Source organism: Magnolia sinica, chromosome 19 (genome assembly GCF_029962835.1).
Source record: "Magnolia sinica isolate HGM2019 chromosome 19, MsV1, whole genome shotgun sequence".
In the NCBI taxonomy this organism is placed as follows: Eukaryota; Viridiplantae; Streptophyta; class Magnoliopsida; order Magnoliales; family Magnoliaceae; genus Magnolia; species Magnolia sinica.
Window position 1 is genome coordinate 21,531,720 of NC_080591.1, and position 17,445 is coordinate 21,549,164.

A 17,445-nucleotide genomic window follows, 5' to 3' on the forward strand; every position below is an offset into this window, starting at 1 on the left:
CCAACTGTTTCTTCTCTGCCACGGAATGAATCCGGACTGTTTTTCGTCAATCCGACGGTCCCAGGAGCTAGGGCGAGCAAATAAAAGTGGGAGGGTTGAGCACTAATGAGATCCAAATGCATTCCTTGTAGTCGCACTCAAAAACGGCCACCATCTTCTTCCTTCGAACCCACCAAGAAAACGTTGTTAGAGCTCCACTCCGACTATCCCCCAAGCTCCATTACACCCCCAGAAATTCTCCCATGCGGTCGGATTGAAGAAAGAAGCATTCATTAGAGATCCGCCATTAATGGCGACCATCTTCTCCACCGTTCCAACTGAGTCAGACTCAGTTCGGGATGCTGTTTTCAGGCTCTCACCATCTGTTGATGGTGCTGGGAAAGGAGATTGGAGAAAAGAAAGGAAGAAAAGAGGAAGAAATGAAGAAGAAAGAATAAGGAGAGTGGTGCGGCTGTTGCACCGCTCCAACACAACCAACTCAAACCGGGCCGAATCTGGACCGACTCCAGATCGAGTCACACGTGGGACTGATTCAGTCCAGGCACCACTGGTCCTTTGCACGTCCAGGAGGAGGAAGGAAAAGGAGAAGTCAGTGAGAGAGAAGAAGGAGCAGAGAAAGAAGAAGAAAAAAAATGGGGAAAGAATAGGTGCGGCTGCACCATCACCAAGCTGCTGCACTAGCTCGACTCGAGCTGAGTCTTGCGTCTGGCCCAGTCCAGACATTTCTGATTTCCAGCTTATTGAAAACAGAGAAAGAAGAGGAGAGAGTTAGGGAGAGAAGAAGACAAGGTGAGAGAGTGAGTTGTGTAGCTAGCGAGTCGACTCGACTCACCTGAGTTGAGTTGGCCCATCCTTGAGTCGAGTCCAGCTACCTCTGGACTTCCCAGAAGCAGAAATGAAGAAGGAGAGAGAATGTAGGGAAGAGTGGTTGTGTTGGGCCGAGTCAACTCGGTTCGAACCGAGTCATCAAGGTGAGTCAACCTTTCCTCTCCATTCTAGCCTTGTTCCGATGCACTATTATCATTTGTTACCATTGTTGTTATTAGGATTATTAATATTAGATATGGTTAGCCATTAGTAGACCATTATGCTAAACTGGTTATTACAAACAAATTTCAATTATTAAATATTAGTATCCTGTTTATTATTCTTAAATATTCATTTTGGATAGTCGTTGGTGTCACTACAATGATTATTTTGCTACATTAACTAATATTAATTATAATACTAATGTTAACAATTATTTTCTAATTATTAAATTAACATGGTTATTATTTCCATTATTAATAGGATTGTTAAATATTAAGATGCATGACCATTAGTAAATTATCTATTCTAATGATAGTTATTATATACAAGAAATTAAAATTAATAAGTTGTCTTATCATAGATAAAATATTATAATATTAATTATCATCATAATAATTATTAACCAATATTAACTATAACACTAATGTTAGTAAATATTTTATAACTATTAAATTAACATTATAAATAATTACACACTACTAGGGTTTAACCTTAAAAATCTATCCTAAACCCAAACTCTAGGATGAAGACCCTAATTCCACATTAAAAACCCTAAGATAGATGACTCAAACCCTAGGATATGATCTTAAACCTAGGAAGTGCGTAGAACTTGGATCTAATGATGTAAGCTCATGATCTATGGTAGGATTTAATTTTAAGGGCGCAAGCACTTAACGACACTGGTAGGCAGTTCAAAGTATAAGGTGATGATTCTTCCCTTTGAGCTTTCCATCTTTTCATTAGCTTAAGTTATAGTTGTTATTTAAATTCATAATTAATATCTCTCTTTATAATCACATGTGTTAACTAGTGGAAATTGAATTGTTGTATTATATGCTTTATGATTATCCTGTATAACTGTTCATGCTTGTGGTTTGCTTATGGAACTTAAACTGGTACATTAGGGGGAAATTCCCACATATGAATGTATACCCATACTTGAGATGTAACTTGACAAGTTGTGATCGTAATGGACCTTTGACTTGGTGGTTATTGAGCGGTGGTCTAGATGGACAATTGATGTGGGCCTACCATCCAGGGTTGTTGTGCCCAATGGTTTTTAAGGATAGTCTTTATCGTATGGTTTTGATATCGGCCCTATGTGGCCTACTTTGATATCGCCATATGTGGCTTTGTTCTAGTATTTCCCTATATGGGTTCAATGTTTTATTCTGTGCAACCATGCGATGGTAAGCCCCATATATTGTAATGTGATTGGTCACTAGTCGATGGGGTTCCATTAAACATCCTAAGGTGGTAGTCTCATGGGCCGGGGATGGTGGCAATGGGACACTATGCCCGAGCCGTCGGCCTACGCTGGGCCATGTGCTCCCCGTAGTGAGCTTTGAGCTTACCTAAATTGGCTGGTTGTAAATGGATTAATAATGACTTGGCTAATCATGCATATATGGCATATTTCAATGACTTGGATCACTCTGCCCTGCGATTACGCTGAATGTTGCGCTTATGACCAGTCATTCGATGACGATATTGACTTGGATCACTCTGCCCTGCGATTACGCTGAATGTTGCGCTTATGACCAGTCTTATCCCTGGGTGACGACCCCAATGTCCGTCCAGATGTTTTTCCCGGGACATTGCCTATCTGGATGTTTTACCCGGGTCGATCATTACATTCATACATCCATGCATCTAACAAGACTGCATTTACTCTGTTTTGGTTGTCAGTATGTTTTATACTATTTCTTACCTAATGCGGCGATGTGTAATCTTGAGGGAAATTCATACTGAGTTGGTCACTCATCCATCAAATATAAAACCGTACAGGTAGTACAGGTGGCTTAAGTGATATGCATGTTCAAACTTGATAAGGAGCAGGGTACGATCACCAGGAATGCTTGACTGTATGCTTGGAGGAGCTGTGTGATCTTGCGGCTTATATTTATATGCTTTCTATTATTTTCTCATATATTAGGTCATGTAATTCTTGTATTTGTAAATTTTGGAGACATTGGTTTGTATAAGTCATTATGGGCATATTTGAATGATAATGAAATTTTTCTTTATGTCGATTTGTCCACACTACGCTCATTTGCTTACTCTGATAAAGGAAAAAAATATATATACTCGAATTTGACCATCCTTTAAGGTTAACACTCGGGTTTTTAGGAAACGGGTCGTGTACTCGGGTCCTGAAAAGTCGGGGCGTTACACCTAAGCTCATGGGTTGGTCTGGTTGGAGCATAGAAAGAGAGATGGGGGCATAGGTTGGAGCTGTAACAAGATGTTATGCTACAAAATTACTCCTACAAGCTCTAATGGACTGAAGTGGGATGATGGCTGTACTACATGGTCTAAACTTGGCTTGATTGAGAAATGGGTATGGATTTTAATCCCGAGTCTAGCCCTCAAGCTTCATACACCAGCACAAGCTCAGCTTGAGGTGGGCCAACGCAGAAAGGCTGATACAAAAGCATGACCCATTGACATCCCTAATACTAGAGCTGTACACAAGTCAATCCGAGTTGAGCTTAGCGTGGCTCGGCTCGGCTCAGCCATTAGCTAACACTAGCTTGAACTCGGTACGGCTCGGTCCTCAAGCCTGTTTGGCTGGCTCGGCTCGGTCAGCAGCTAGGGCCAGTTCGAGCCTGTGCAACTTTTTCTTAAACACTTTGAATGCATCTTCTTTTCTTTTCTTTTTAATGTCATATGCCTGGATTGCATTAAACACAAAAATTTACAACCCTTCGGGTGGGGCCCAACAAAAAAAGGGCGAGCCACACCTATCATATGCAACAACTAAAACAGATAGGGAGAGGAGAGCGCCAAAACAAGGGTCAAAGGAAAGGGACAGACCCAAAACTGAAAGTAGACGCCAACAGACAGAGGTGCCGGGGGACGAGCTACCTTAACGATCGTTTCCTGACCACCCCCAGCCCCACTCTATCAAGGAACAGGAGGCCCTTAACCACCTGAGGAAGGTCAGGAAGGGGGGAAAATAGGTACGAACCTTGTTTATTGCTGCCCAAATTGGCCATTCCATCAGCCGGCCCGTTGCTTTCTCTACAAACATGACTAAACATTACCTGGCAATGCCTAGAAAGATTCCGGATTCTGTTCATCCAATAACTCCACTTCCACCCCGATTGAGATGAGCCCAACAGGAGATGCACCACCAGAAGGGAGTCGGATTCAACCAAAATGTTCTTCAACCCATGCTAAAGACAGAGGACCAGGCCATCATGGACGACTTGCAGCTCAACCCTAGTGTTTAAGGCTATACCATACCTAGCGTAAAAAGAAAAATGGAGTTCACCCTTGTCTCCTCTGCACACTCCACCTCCATCGGCCACCCCTGGATTGCCTCGAGACAAACCATCAACGTTGAGTTTCACCAACCAATTGGCAGTTTTCTCGAATACACCACCTGAGTTGGCTCATCAAGGCGGGGTTGGCCACAAATTCCCATAGAGAACAAAGCCATGTTACTTCCTGCGTGAGAAGGGACGTCCCATCTATTAATAATCCAACTCACCCAACCAACGATGCGAGATATAACGGTCCCCGTGCTTAATTTGGAGTTGTCAAACCTGGAAGCATTCCTCGCCTTTCAGAGCTCCCAAAGAATAAAACAAGGAATCAGGGAATGGAAAGGGGCAGAAGGCCCTTGAGTAGGATGAGGTTCCCACCAGCAAGTGAGACGCTCCACCACCGAGTCGCTGTCGGACAATTTCTCACATAATGTAAAATAGTAACAACTCTTTATAGGTATTTCATCAAACACGCATGAGCAAATTCAAAATCAAAATCAAGATATGCGGGTAGTTTTATGATGCAATTTTTATTTTTATTTTTATTTTTTTTGTAGTTTGTTTTGTATTCATTCCTTCCTTGCCACTAACTAATCCCATGGAAAAGTACACACCCTGTGGTTTGTTTTGTATTCATTCCTTCCTCGCCACCAACTGATCTCGTGGAGAATGTACCCACCCTGAAACAATAGTTCTTGAGTCATTTTATCAAACACCCGGTGAGCAGCATCAATATCAAAATAACTAAGCTGATTCAATTCGAGTCAATTTGAGTCGTTGCTCGGTCTGAGTTGAGTCGAGCACGTTCAAGCTCGAACACAGCTCGAAATTTTTTCAACCTCCAAAAATCAGCTCAATTCAGTTTGAATCCAATTTCAAACTGAGGCTATTCAAGCTGACGGAGCTAACAGCTCGACTCGTATACAATTATTAACCAAAACCAGGCAATACTTCACGAGCTTAAATCCAAAATGTACTGTAAAATCTCTTGGCCGTAGCACTATGCGCTACGTCAAGAATAGATCTGCAAGCACGTACGGTCCACATCAACCTCCTCTCGGGAAACTCGATGCCACCAGCCGGCATGCAATGGAGTCACGTGGAAAAGTCAAGTGGGCCTCATCACACGGAGCAGTTGTGGAGGAGATTCCCACCATAAAAAAACAACTTTTAGATAAGTGGGCCCCACCATCTTTGTATATGCCGATCAATCGACCCAGAAGGGAAACCAAAAACTCCGGCCATTGGAAAACCCAATGGGCCACACCACATGACTTCAGAGGTGCTGGGCATGATTTTATTGTGGTATGGAAACCCAAGTTTAGGATCGCCCTGATTTTTGGGCATCAAGAAGACATGAGGGAGTCCACATGATGGACGGATTAGATGTCACACAAACATCATGGTGGACCCCACGCATAGCAATTGTAAACCTCGTGAGTGGATTTGGCCGGCATGAAACCAAGGAAGAACAAAACACAAAAACAGCCTAGTGAATTTCAACCCCAGCCCTCTACCTTGTTTAAAATGGGCCCCACATCAAACACAAAGCTCGTCCACACCAACAATATAAAATGCATAGCCATGCAACAAATCCAACACAAGCACCCTTCTCTCCCACCTTCAATCACACACTACAATACCACATCAGATCATCAAACCATGGCTTCAAACATTCTTAATCACACCTTGTTCTTGCTAGTAATCACCATGGCGACATATCACATCTCCCATGCAAGTGACCCAGACATCACATCCGATTTCATCATCCCAGAGAACAAGAGTACCGTTGACGGAACCTTCTTCACCTTCTCCGGCATGCGTGCTCCATTCCAAGTGGACTGGCCCGAAGCCTTCAACGTCACAAAAGCAAGCATGGCCCAGTTTCCAGCCCTCAATGGCCAGAGCGTCTCGTACGCCTTCCTCCAGTATCCATCCCTATCCATAAATCCCCCCCACACGCATCCCCGCGCAGCCGAACTACTTCTCGTCATCGAAGGCAGCCTTGAGGTGGGATTCATCGACACAACCAACATGCTCTACACCCAAACACTCAACACGCTGGACATGTTTGTCTTCCCCAAAGGACTAGTGCACTACCAGTACAATGCCAACCCCAATGACCCAGCCACTGCTCTCTCTGCCTTTGGAAGTGCCAATGCTGGGACAGTGTCTGTCCCTAGCACCATCTTCGCCACTGGCATCGACGATGGGATCCTCGCCACGGCTTTCAAGACTGACATTCCAACCGTTCAAAAGCTCAAGGCTGGACTTGCACCACCCAAGGCCTAAGATTGAAGTTGGCTACTTACATTATGTTTGTATTATGAGCACAATAAACCTATTTATTTACATTGAATAATGAATCTTATTGGAACATGATCAACGGTCATTGTTCCAAGTTTAGGACCACAAAACGCTTGCATACATACTTCAAAAAAGATCATGGGATCGAGTAGATACATTGGGCTTCGATGATACAAAGATGCAAAGGGATCCCTTAAAAGTGCTTAAGCTTAATGATAAACGGTCTCGATCCTGAGTTTCAAAACCATTTCATGGGTTGACCATATCTCACATGTACCATGTCAGCACATGTGTTACCAAGGTATATACACCATCCTGTCTATCATAAGGTATGTCACAATAGGACGAAGGGAACAAACATAAGAGGTTGCTCCAAAAGTTTGGGAGGCTCAAAAACAGTTTCCTGTGAAGTTAGTTTTGAATCCTAACATATCAAACCCAACCAACAGATGGAGTAGACGTTACACATACATTGAGGAGTTTATTTTCGACTCATTTCCCTTTCTACCGTCACTATCCATGATATCATTTGCACCTGCGATATAAACTAGTCATGCATAAATGAAAAATATTTGAAATGTTTATAAATATTTAAAATTATTAAATAGGATAAACATATAAAGAAAGGGTCTAAAGTATAATCGGTTGGACCACAAGTCATGATCTACCATCAAATAACTACCAATATATGCTTCAGGCGTGTGAGACAATTAGCCCGTCTAATAAGTTTGCCTCATAATGAGAATCAGCTCATGCAAAATTCGGACACATCCGCTTATCAAGTGGACCACACTTGTATTGTGCTGTTCATTAATGGCTATACATTATTTTCAATAATGTGGCTCATTTGATAAGTAGATGGGGCTGATTTTTGTACTAGGCAAGTTTCATGGTGAGACCAACCTAATAAAAAGATGTTGCACATATATAGATGATAAATCATAAATTATCAGCTGGGTGGACCTTAACTTGTATTCCATACGCTGGACTTAACACCTCATATGTGAAATGGGAGTGGCTTAGGTGAGACCCCGGCCTCACCCAAGACTCGACGTGCGACCCTTACATTGGGGCCCGCATTGATGCATCTCTTCTATATCACTCCACATTGATGCATCTATTCTATATCCATGCCGTCCATCCATTTTTCCATATCATTTTATGGTACGATCCTAAAATGAAGAAGATCAAAATTTCATGTGGACCATACTCTAGGAAACAGTGGTTATTGAATGCCCTACAATTTAAAACTTCTTAGGGTGCACCTTAATTTTTAGGTAGTGTTTATTTGCCATCCAATCCATTGATAAGGTCACATAAGCTCCGAGGAGGGAGAAAGAAAATATCAGCTTTATCCAAAACTTTTGTGGCTTATTAGTGGTTAATCATCATTGTTTCCTACGGTATGGTCCACCTGATAATTGGATCTGCTTCATTTTTGTATCATGCCCTAAAATGATCTGAAAAAAGAAAAAGAAAAAAGAATGGACGGTGTGTATATAGAACAGATACATTAAGATGGGCCCCACAGTAAGGGCTGCACCATCTTGAGTGAGGCCGGGTCTCATATAATCTGCTCCAATATCACAAGACAATAACATCTCCAACTTGTCAGAGATAAGTAATTTGTACCGTTGTAGTTCTATACTATATATGGACAAAGGCTAAAATTGTCTCTCATAGGACAATCCTAACCCTTTGATAGGGGGGGCATCATGTCATATCTTCGGGCCCTATCCAACAGTAAGAGATCCTGCTGGTCCATCTGGTATTGGATGATGAGAATTGAGTCCAGCGGGTGGTCACAGTCCTTGTTTTGGTGGACTCGGGATCACCCGAAGTACAGTCCCTGTAATTTTCCTCATCTGAATGAAGCTTCTGTTTTTTTTTTTTTTTTTTTTTTTTTTTTTTAAATAAAAAATAAAAAATCCTTGGAGATCCAAATTGCTCATACGCCCAGAGAGGCTAATTCAGTGGCAGATAGCTTGGCCAGGCTAGGTAGTGAATGTTAGAAAGACCGCGACTTCCGTTCTTGGGAGGCCCTTCCGCCCACGATCCGGGGCATCCTCTTTCTCGACAAAATGGGCTTAGGAAATCTGCAGATGTCCTAGCCTTTGTTTCCTTTGTTTTCGAGCTGTATAGTCATATGATAGGGGGGCTCTTTTCTTTTTGCTATCGGCCCACCCCGAATCATGAGCTGTAAGCCGCTTGCGGCATCTTTTTCGTTGAATATATCTCACATTAAAATAATAATAATTAAAAAAAAAAAAAAAAAGTTAAATCCCAAGGACAAATGATAAAGATACTTTCTTGCGCAATGTCTTGAACAACGACTAGGTGTGAGAGAATAACTTGAGCTTGAAAGGTCTGTGTGTATTTATTCAAAATCTCATAAACAAAGATGATATTTTCTTTAATTTGTGAAGTCTTGAAGAACGACAGCTAGTAACAATGACTAGCAAGGTGTTGTAACAGGGTTGCAACATGAGCTGACAGTTACCACAATCGGTATAAATTGAGATGGCGACAAACAACAGCTTAGTAGACAAGGATAGGTGTGCTGGGTCCCTACTCATGGCTCAATGGTAGACTAACGGGCTAGAATACCCACTGTGGTGTGTGTGGGTGTGAGTGTGTGTGAAAAAAAAAAAAAACAAGAAAAAAGGAGTGTGTTGAAACAGGCTGCAGATTGGGTACTACCCCCACCAGGACCTAGCATTTAACTTGAATTTCAGAGCATATTTTTATTTTTGGATGGGATAGTGTGCGTGTGTGTGTGTGTGTGTGTACACGTAATAATTCCACCAGGTACAATCATCACTGGATCATTTTACTGGAAAACATATACATATTTCATATCGGAAAATCTAGCCCCAATTTTTATGGGTGGTTCTATCTACTCAATCATAAAAGGGAGGCCATAAATGGTGAATCTTTCTAATAATCCCAGTAATTTTCTTCTAAATAAGAGTTTATAATTCCACAGAACACCATTCGATTTGCAAATAGAAATAGAATTGTTTATATTGAACCAAACATGCATGCTCATACAAACAATTGTTTCATAACGTCAAAATATCACGATTGGTGCAACCAAACACATGCATAAACTTGATTTTGAATTAAAAATAAATAAATAAATAAAAATAAAAATCACAAGATAACAATAAATAGATAGGAACTAAGCCTACCATAACCAAATCAAATTGAATTTTATTCTCTTCCCTTACTTAAAAACAACACGCCAATATCCATAATCATTTTAGGGTTTGGGTGCAAGTCCAGCCTTGAGCTTTTGAATAGTCGTGACATCCATCTTGAATGATGTAGCAAGGATTGTATCATCGATGCCCGTCGCAAAGATGGTTGCCGGAAGCGACACCGTCCCGGCATTCGCGCTTCCAAAGGCAGAGATTGCAAGCGTTTGAGAGGAATCATTAGTATTGGAGTTGAATTGGTAGTGCACTAGTCCCTTGGGGGAACACAAACATGTCTCCTGCATAGAGGGATCATTTTATTCAATTCCTTATACATTTTGAAAAATAGTATTTTATAGATCAGATTTTTCCAAAGCTTTAACTATATATGCATATACTTTTCTGTCTTAAGAACTCCTTTTCTGAGGGCTGAAACTTTCCTATTGAGTCCTCTTACTTTTCATCTGTAAGTGGTGAAAATCTGTTCTTTCTTAAACAGTAATGAGGGGTATTATTCATTTGATTTAGATACAAATGCTGCAACAAAAACACAAGTATGAAATCACTACTACTAGATTTATGGCTCTAACGTACAGTTGGATGGACATATTCCACACATGGAAGTAGACCCATTCCGAAAGAACCCCAAATACATGCAAGGTTCATGTTAGATCATATTGAGAATGTTGGAAGTTATCAACATGAATGATTTTGCAGATTGAGAATGTTGGAAGCTATCAACATGAATGATTTTGCATGTAATCTGATTACTTACAACCACACAGTAGAACTCATATGCATCTGTTTGTTTACACTTCCAAATAAGTTGGTTATAATCTTCTATTCCTTATCCATATGTGATGTAACGAATCTGTATTTTGGGTTGTTTGGAAACTAGGAATTTATAAGTTGCTAAAGAATTTATTTTCTAGAAACAAATTCTTTATGAGAAACTGATTGAGCTTACCATCTAAGTTCTCTTTGGCCATCTAGGAATTTATAAGTTCTCTTTTTGCCATAACCCAACCAAATCTAATTGGGTGTACCTTACCATCTAATCACTGTCCATCTTTTTCCTAAACAATTGATATTTATATTCTATATTCTTTGACAGAGCTTATCAAATTAAAGTTTATATCTCACAACTACTGGCCACACTTGTAACAGGTAACAGGACACTTCAGCCTAAGACAAGTCAGGCTCAAATCATGGGCATACATGTATTGATCCAAACTCAAACCATGGGGGCCCATCTTTAGATGGGGCAGGGCCTCAAATTAAGATTGTTTGGGAAATTGTAAGTTTTAACCTTTGACTAATGAAAATTTATTCTTTCAATGTGTTTTATTCTTTAATTTTCATTGTATAGTCCATTTGGTTGGTTATTTGTTCCAATGCAAACCAGTAATATGCAGAATTCCACTTGTCATTTTGTTTTTTGCAGATGCCAAAGTGCTTCATTGTTGTATGAATCATCAAGTATCCAGTGCTAGATGCTAATATCTTAGTTATGTCAAGTACGGAAGACACATATGTATGAGATCCAAACCGTTCATCTATTATACCTAACTGTGGATACTCCATATGTCCGAAATCATAAAACCCAAATGATCCAGAGCCATGCCACTATTTTATAGGCTTTTCTTTTTTTGCTTCTTTTTTTTTTTTTGTTGAATGTGAGTTCTTTATGAAATGTTCCTATTATAAGGCCCATGGATGACTTGTTTCCTAAAAGTTTTTCCAACCACATGATTTAGGGACAGCTTGGATAGAAATTTCAGTAAAAAAAAAAATGTGAAAATGTGATGGGCCTTGCAATGTTAGCTTGGCTCCTCCTTTTTTAAATGCAGATTTTGTAGATTTCTAAAATCACTCCTTGCTTTATCTGATTGGTAACCTTCAAACAGAGAGTGAAAAGGAATATTTCACACCTAATTCAATGGGAGAATATTACCAGAACCTACCATTTTTTGTAGTGAAATTCCAACAAATATACATTCTAGGATCTTTTTTCTGTCATGTTTTATATTACATTCTTGAGAAAAGAATCTTTTGATATTACATTCTTCAACTCCAATTGTGTGCCATGCAATTTTGATTGGATTAAAACATGGAATCCAGTTGATCAGCCAAGCATATGGAAAATAATCCTAAGATGGGTTTTTGGAAAAATTGAAATCAGAGATTCATATTCACTCCCCAAGTGCAGGGTTGTGATGTAGTAATAAACTTGGTGAGACCGAGGTCGAATCCCAAGGGACTGATACTTGTACGTTACCTGAAACTAGGTAGAAATAGAACTAGCCTAAGATGAAATCTAAATCGAATGGAATTTAGGGAATAATTGTGAAATAATTATGTAAAACTTAAGAGAAATCAGAAATAAGAAACTAGGGATTCAGAGGATCCACTTGTAGAGATCAGGGAGATCTTATGCCTGCTTCAAGAATCATGGAAATTAAACTGAACTTCCTCTGATATAATTTTAAAGAGATGAAAGGTATATGAATTAGAATGGATTCCATCACCAGACCATGCCCATGAGACAGAGTAAACAACAGAATTAAACTAATTACTAACCAATCAACATGCTATGAAGGTTAGAAAGGGTACCGTCATCCGACCATGCCCAGGAGACGATGGTGAACAACAGGGCTTCCTGACATCATAAACATAAAAAAGGATAGGAATATGCTCAAAGCTATCGCAGACCCATTATAATTTTAGTCACAACAGACCATTAAAAACTAAAAACATTCCCATTAATAGACTAAAATCCGCATCAGTTCAATATAAACAAAAAGCACAAGCGAAAGATTCCCCCATCAGACTACAAGCTTCACCTCTTAGCCCTAGCTAAGAGGTTTAGCCTGATCTAAACATGATTAGGCTAAATCTCTATTAAACAAAAAGAAGAAAGAAAAGAAAAAGAAAAGGAAAAGGAAACAAATCTTCTACTCTCTCTCTCTTCCACGTCCAAAAAGCTTGGCTGCCCTCCAGATTCAATCCCTCCTCCACGTTTTGGAACTCTTTTTATAACTACTGGAGTGGCTAGAGTGCTGGAAATCGGATTTGGAAAGCTATCGCATGCGCAGCAAAAGTGTTTTCGCAGCCAAGTTCGGGGCTTCAAAAATTGCCACTTTCTTCGCTCAAATTTCAAAGAAACACTGTCCCTTAGGACTTTCTTGGGTCCTCTACATGATGGACGGTTCAGATCGTCGAAAATATTGTGATTTGGGCCTTGCAACTCCCTGGAAATTTCAGTTTTCACGGACGCACGCTATTCGCACGTCATCGTGCTGACATGTTCGATGGGCCCCGCAGTGATGCTTTTGATGAAATCTACCCCGTTAATCAGATTCCTCTCAAAATTTTAGTCAGAATGGACTGGTTTTTTTGTCGAGTTTTGATGCAGTCCACTGCTGTTTTTCTTCCGCCGTTCATCCTGCATTCTTTGACAATTCACGTGCGTACACGTGCATGGGACCAAAAGGCGAGCTTGGTGAGGGTTGTAGCTACCCTCGTGATGCAATGGATGGTTCAGATCATCGAACCAGATGATGAGTAGAGCCCACTAGCCAAAAACGGACAGACAGCGTCCATCCGCTGTCCCTACGTAAGAAGAAGACGGGTCAGCCCGTCTTTGACCAGGCTGACCGTCTGATGCACGGCCGGTGCGTGTACACTATGTACATGCACTGTATATATAGGGTCCACTGTGATGTTCGTGAGACATCCGCTCCATCCATTTGATGTGTCACTCCATTTAAGGAGTTTAGAACAAAATTGAAGCATTTTTAGATACCAGGCGGGCCTCAAATCACTGATTTATGGGCTGATCTGTCCGTTGGGCCACTTTCAGAGGGAACCAATGGCTGAAATTTGACGTGTATGGTTAGTTTTTGGTTCTCGAGCCATGTATGAAGTTTCGAGCTGAACAGATGATGGAAACCCAGTGATCTTGCATTTTGGCTGACTTTCAGGCCGCTTGAGCTTCAGTTTCTCAATTTTCGCGGATCTCTGGCGTGTAATTCCGTTGATCTTGGTCTCCTAGAGTCTGTCCCTTGCCTTTGGTGTCATCAGAGCGTTAAATCTATACTTTATCATCCTTTTTCAGTCTAAGCTCGTAAGTACACTCTGCATCACAAACACGATTAAATCAACCATTACGCAATATTCTGCTTGTAGATCCAAGTAATAACTGGGGTCTAATATATAATATTTGACCCTCAACAATTCACCAGCTAAAAATAAGTAAAATTAACTGAATTTCTAGAGTTTAAAAAGGTATGTAGAAAATTAAACAATATTTTTGTGAATTCAAATTCCTCATGTTTGAAGTAACCTTGGATTCAAGCATGGCTTAAATTGAAATTCCTTCAATGCAAAAGAAAAGAAGAAGAAGAAGAAACTTTCTCTAGATTCTTCATTTCATTTTTCTGATATTCAGTTGTAGTAAACTGAAATTCCTGCAGATTTAAAAAGGTAATGCTTTGATATTTTGGAATGGTTTTCTTTGATTTTTTCTTTTTTTCTTTTTTTGTTAATATTAGAGTGTAATTAAATTGAGAGTTGTTGTAGATGCTAATAGATTCTCAACTTTCTATATCTGTTCCTTTACTACTATTATTATGATCATTATGTAAAAGATTCTTGCTTAGATTCTCAACACATCTTAGATACAATCCGGTTTCATCCATGTCACCTAAAGCAGATCATAGAATTGTAATTAATGAACTAGATTCACCACTGATATTGGTCACGTGTACACTTGAATGTCACGTGTGAAGGGTGCATATGGATGGACAGGAGTGGATAAAACACATGCATCAATGTAGGGTCAATGGATGTAATGGAATTCAAGTTGCAACATTTGTTGCCTTGATAGTTTTTGACTTTTTAAGGATAGGATCAAATGATTGATTATTTTCATGCATCAATTTGTTGAATGCTACTTTTTGACTTCTATTTTTTTTCCTCGTGTGTAGGATTTTAATCAATTGTGCCTGAATTTAGGCCTACAAGCACTTCAGCCTTTTAACGCCACTCATGCTACGAATGGACCATATAGAGGATTTGTTTTTATTTATTTATTCAAGACCATTTTTAATTTATTGTAATAAATGTTAGATTTTTTTATTATGAAGTAATATAAATTTTATTTAATATTCAATTTTAATTGTATTGCATTATTTTTTATGTTTCAAAAAAAAATGCAGGGTTTTCAATTGAATTATATGTAATAAAAAAATATTATTGGCCTATTAGGGCATTTAAAATCTATACAAAGACTTTTACCGGTGGTGCTTTTCTGTGAAATAGTGTTCAAAAACAATACTTTTAGCGGCGCTTGGATAGACTTTTGCTAGCGCTTTTTACAGTTATGTCGGCGCTTCTGTCAGAAATACCAGTGCTTACAAAAGCGTCGGTAAAGGCAGAATGAGTGCCGGAAAGGGTAAATAATTACCGGTGCTCAGACAAGCGCGGCTAAAAATGTACGAGCGCCGATAAATCTTTTACCGACACCCCAATTATCAGTGCTTGCCTAGCGCCGGTAAAAGAAAATACCGGCGCTATTAGGGCTTTTACCAGCGCTTAAAAGCGCCGATAAAGGTCCTTCTTCTTGTAGTGTGTATTAGAGCAAACCTCTTGCATGTGTCATCACATAATCTGTATTTACGCAAGGGTTGAGGTGCATTGAACTCCACTCATTTTGTGGAACACCCAAACAACCACTTAAAAGGAGCACTCGAAACCCTCGTCTAGAAATTGAGTCACCGGGTGCTTGACTCGGTTCTGACTCGACATGACTCCTCAAGTTGGCTTGTTGACTTGGTCGATTTGACACAACTCCGCATGACTTGAACTAAGTCACTCGTCCGGTTTATTAGGCTGGCAAAAATTTTCTGCAAGTATATCAAGCTATCATTAGTGAGTTTGCCTATTTTCCTACTCATCATTTTTTTAATTATATTTTATTAGTGAAATTAACATTTCTTCTGGTTTAATTATAAAATACGGAGTTGAGTTAAATTGGGTCTCTAAGTCAACCTGACCCAATTAGATATTGAATCCATGTGCAAGAATTGATACAACGGCTTGATTCAAATCTATCAACTTTTACCCCAAGCATCGAAATAAGAAAATATGTCCAATATGAATATATATATATATATATATATATATATATATATATATATATATATAAATATATATACTAGATCTCTTCCTTTTCAGTAGACTTGTGTGGTTTATAACGATCAGACATCAGAGGGTGGGGTTCTTCCTCTGAAGATGAATTACTTTATGCCTTCCACAAGAAAGTACTTTCAGAATACTATTGCAATCAAACAAAAGGAAAAGTTCATAACCGGTGATCAGTAGGAACAATGGCAAGAATGCTTCTCTTAAAATAATTGCGTGATATTAGATAGAGAACAAATCCAACGTATGAGTGTAGATTTGGATTAAAACTAAATATTATAGCTAAGAATTACTGCAACTCCTAGAATAAGTTAAGATAAAAGATAAATGGATAGATTTGTTTGGTTGTTGTTTGATTGGTTTTTGTTTAGGTTTTTCTCTATTGCATTCCTCTGGTATTTATAGAGATCTTTTACAGCTTGTTCTTCCAGATCATACTTTCATTACTGAAATGGTTACCGTAGTTGAAAAGCTAGCCTTTCCATGTCCTTCTTCCATCTAGATCCTTCTTTGGGTACTTTTTTTTTTTTTTCTAGGACAGTTATGTAGGGGTGTCAATGGGCTGGGTTAGCTTGCATTGTTGAACATAGGCCCAAGCCTGGCCTGGCCCTTTAACTATCCAAAATAGTCCAACTGAGCCTGGCCCAAAATGCTTATGCTAGCCTGAGCTCGTGGGTTGGTTTAATTGGAGCATAGAAAGAGAGATGGGGGCATGGGTTGGCACTGTAACAAGACATGTTATGCTACAAAATTACTCTTGCGAGCTCTAATGGACTGATGTGGGATGATGGTTGTCCTACAAGGTCTAAACTTGGCTTGATTGAGAAATGGGTATGAATTTCAAGCCCGAGCCCAACCCTTGACCTTCACACACTAGCACAAGCTCATCTTGAGGTGGTCCAACTAGGAAAGGCATATTCAAAACCCTGGCCCATTGACATCCCTAATACCATTAGGGGTGTACATGAACCAAGCTAGCTCGGTTAGCTAGCTCGACTTGACTCGAAAAAGCTCGATTCAACTCGGTTCGATGTTGAGCTAGTTCGAACAGAGTCGAGCTAATTTTTTGAGATCGAAAATGAGTTCGAGCCGAGTTCGAGCTTGCCCGAGCTCGACACGACTCAGATTGAACCCAACTCGAATCAAACTCGAATCACACTAGTTTGGTGACTCGGTTACTTTGATGTTGATGTTGCTCACCAAGTGTTTGATGACATGACTCAACGAATTGTGGCTGGTAGCAAGGAAGGTATGTATATGAAACAAATACCCTTTTTTTCTTGATTTTTATGTTGCTTAGAAGGTGTTTGATAAAATACATGTAAAACCACTGCTGCTAGGTTTCAAAGCTACTGCCGTTTGAATTCCTCTCGAAGATGGTGCTGCCAAACGATATCGGTCTGCTGAATCCTCCGGCGGAGCTCGAGAAGAAGAGA

General features: G+C 39.8%; 1 protein-coding gene and 1 long non-coding RNA gene across 2 annotated transcripts; both read left to right on the top strand.

Annotated features, from left to right (window-relative positions):
• Positions 1 to 5,223: 5,223 nt before the first annotated feature.
• On the top strand, positions 5,224 to 6,702 carry LOC131235249 (germin-like protein 9-3). Its single transcript, XM_058232389.1, has one exon. It carries the CDS (start codon positions 5,757 to 5,759, stop codon positions 6,591 to 6,593), a length of 837 nt encoding a protein of 278 aa, XP_058088372.1. The 5' UTR covers positions 5,224 to 5,756; the 3' UTR covers positions 6,594 to 6,702.
• A 3,424-nt stretch (positions 6,703 to 10,126) lies between these two features.
• LOC131234997 (uncharacterized) lies at positions 10,127 to 14,978 on the top strand. Its single transcript, XR_009165877.1, has 2 exons — positions 10,127 to 10,465; positions 14,794 to 14,978. It is a non-coding gene; the product is annotated as an uncharacterized LOC131234997 (long non-coding RNA).
• Positions 14,979 to 17,445: the final 2,467 nt, after the last annotated feature.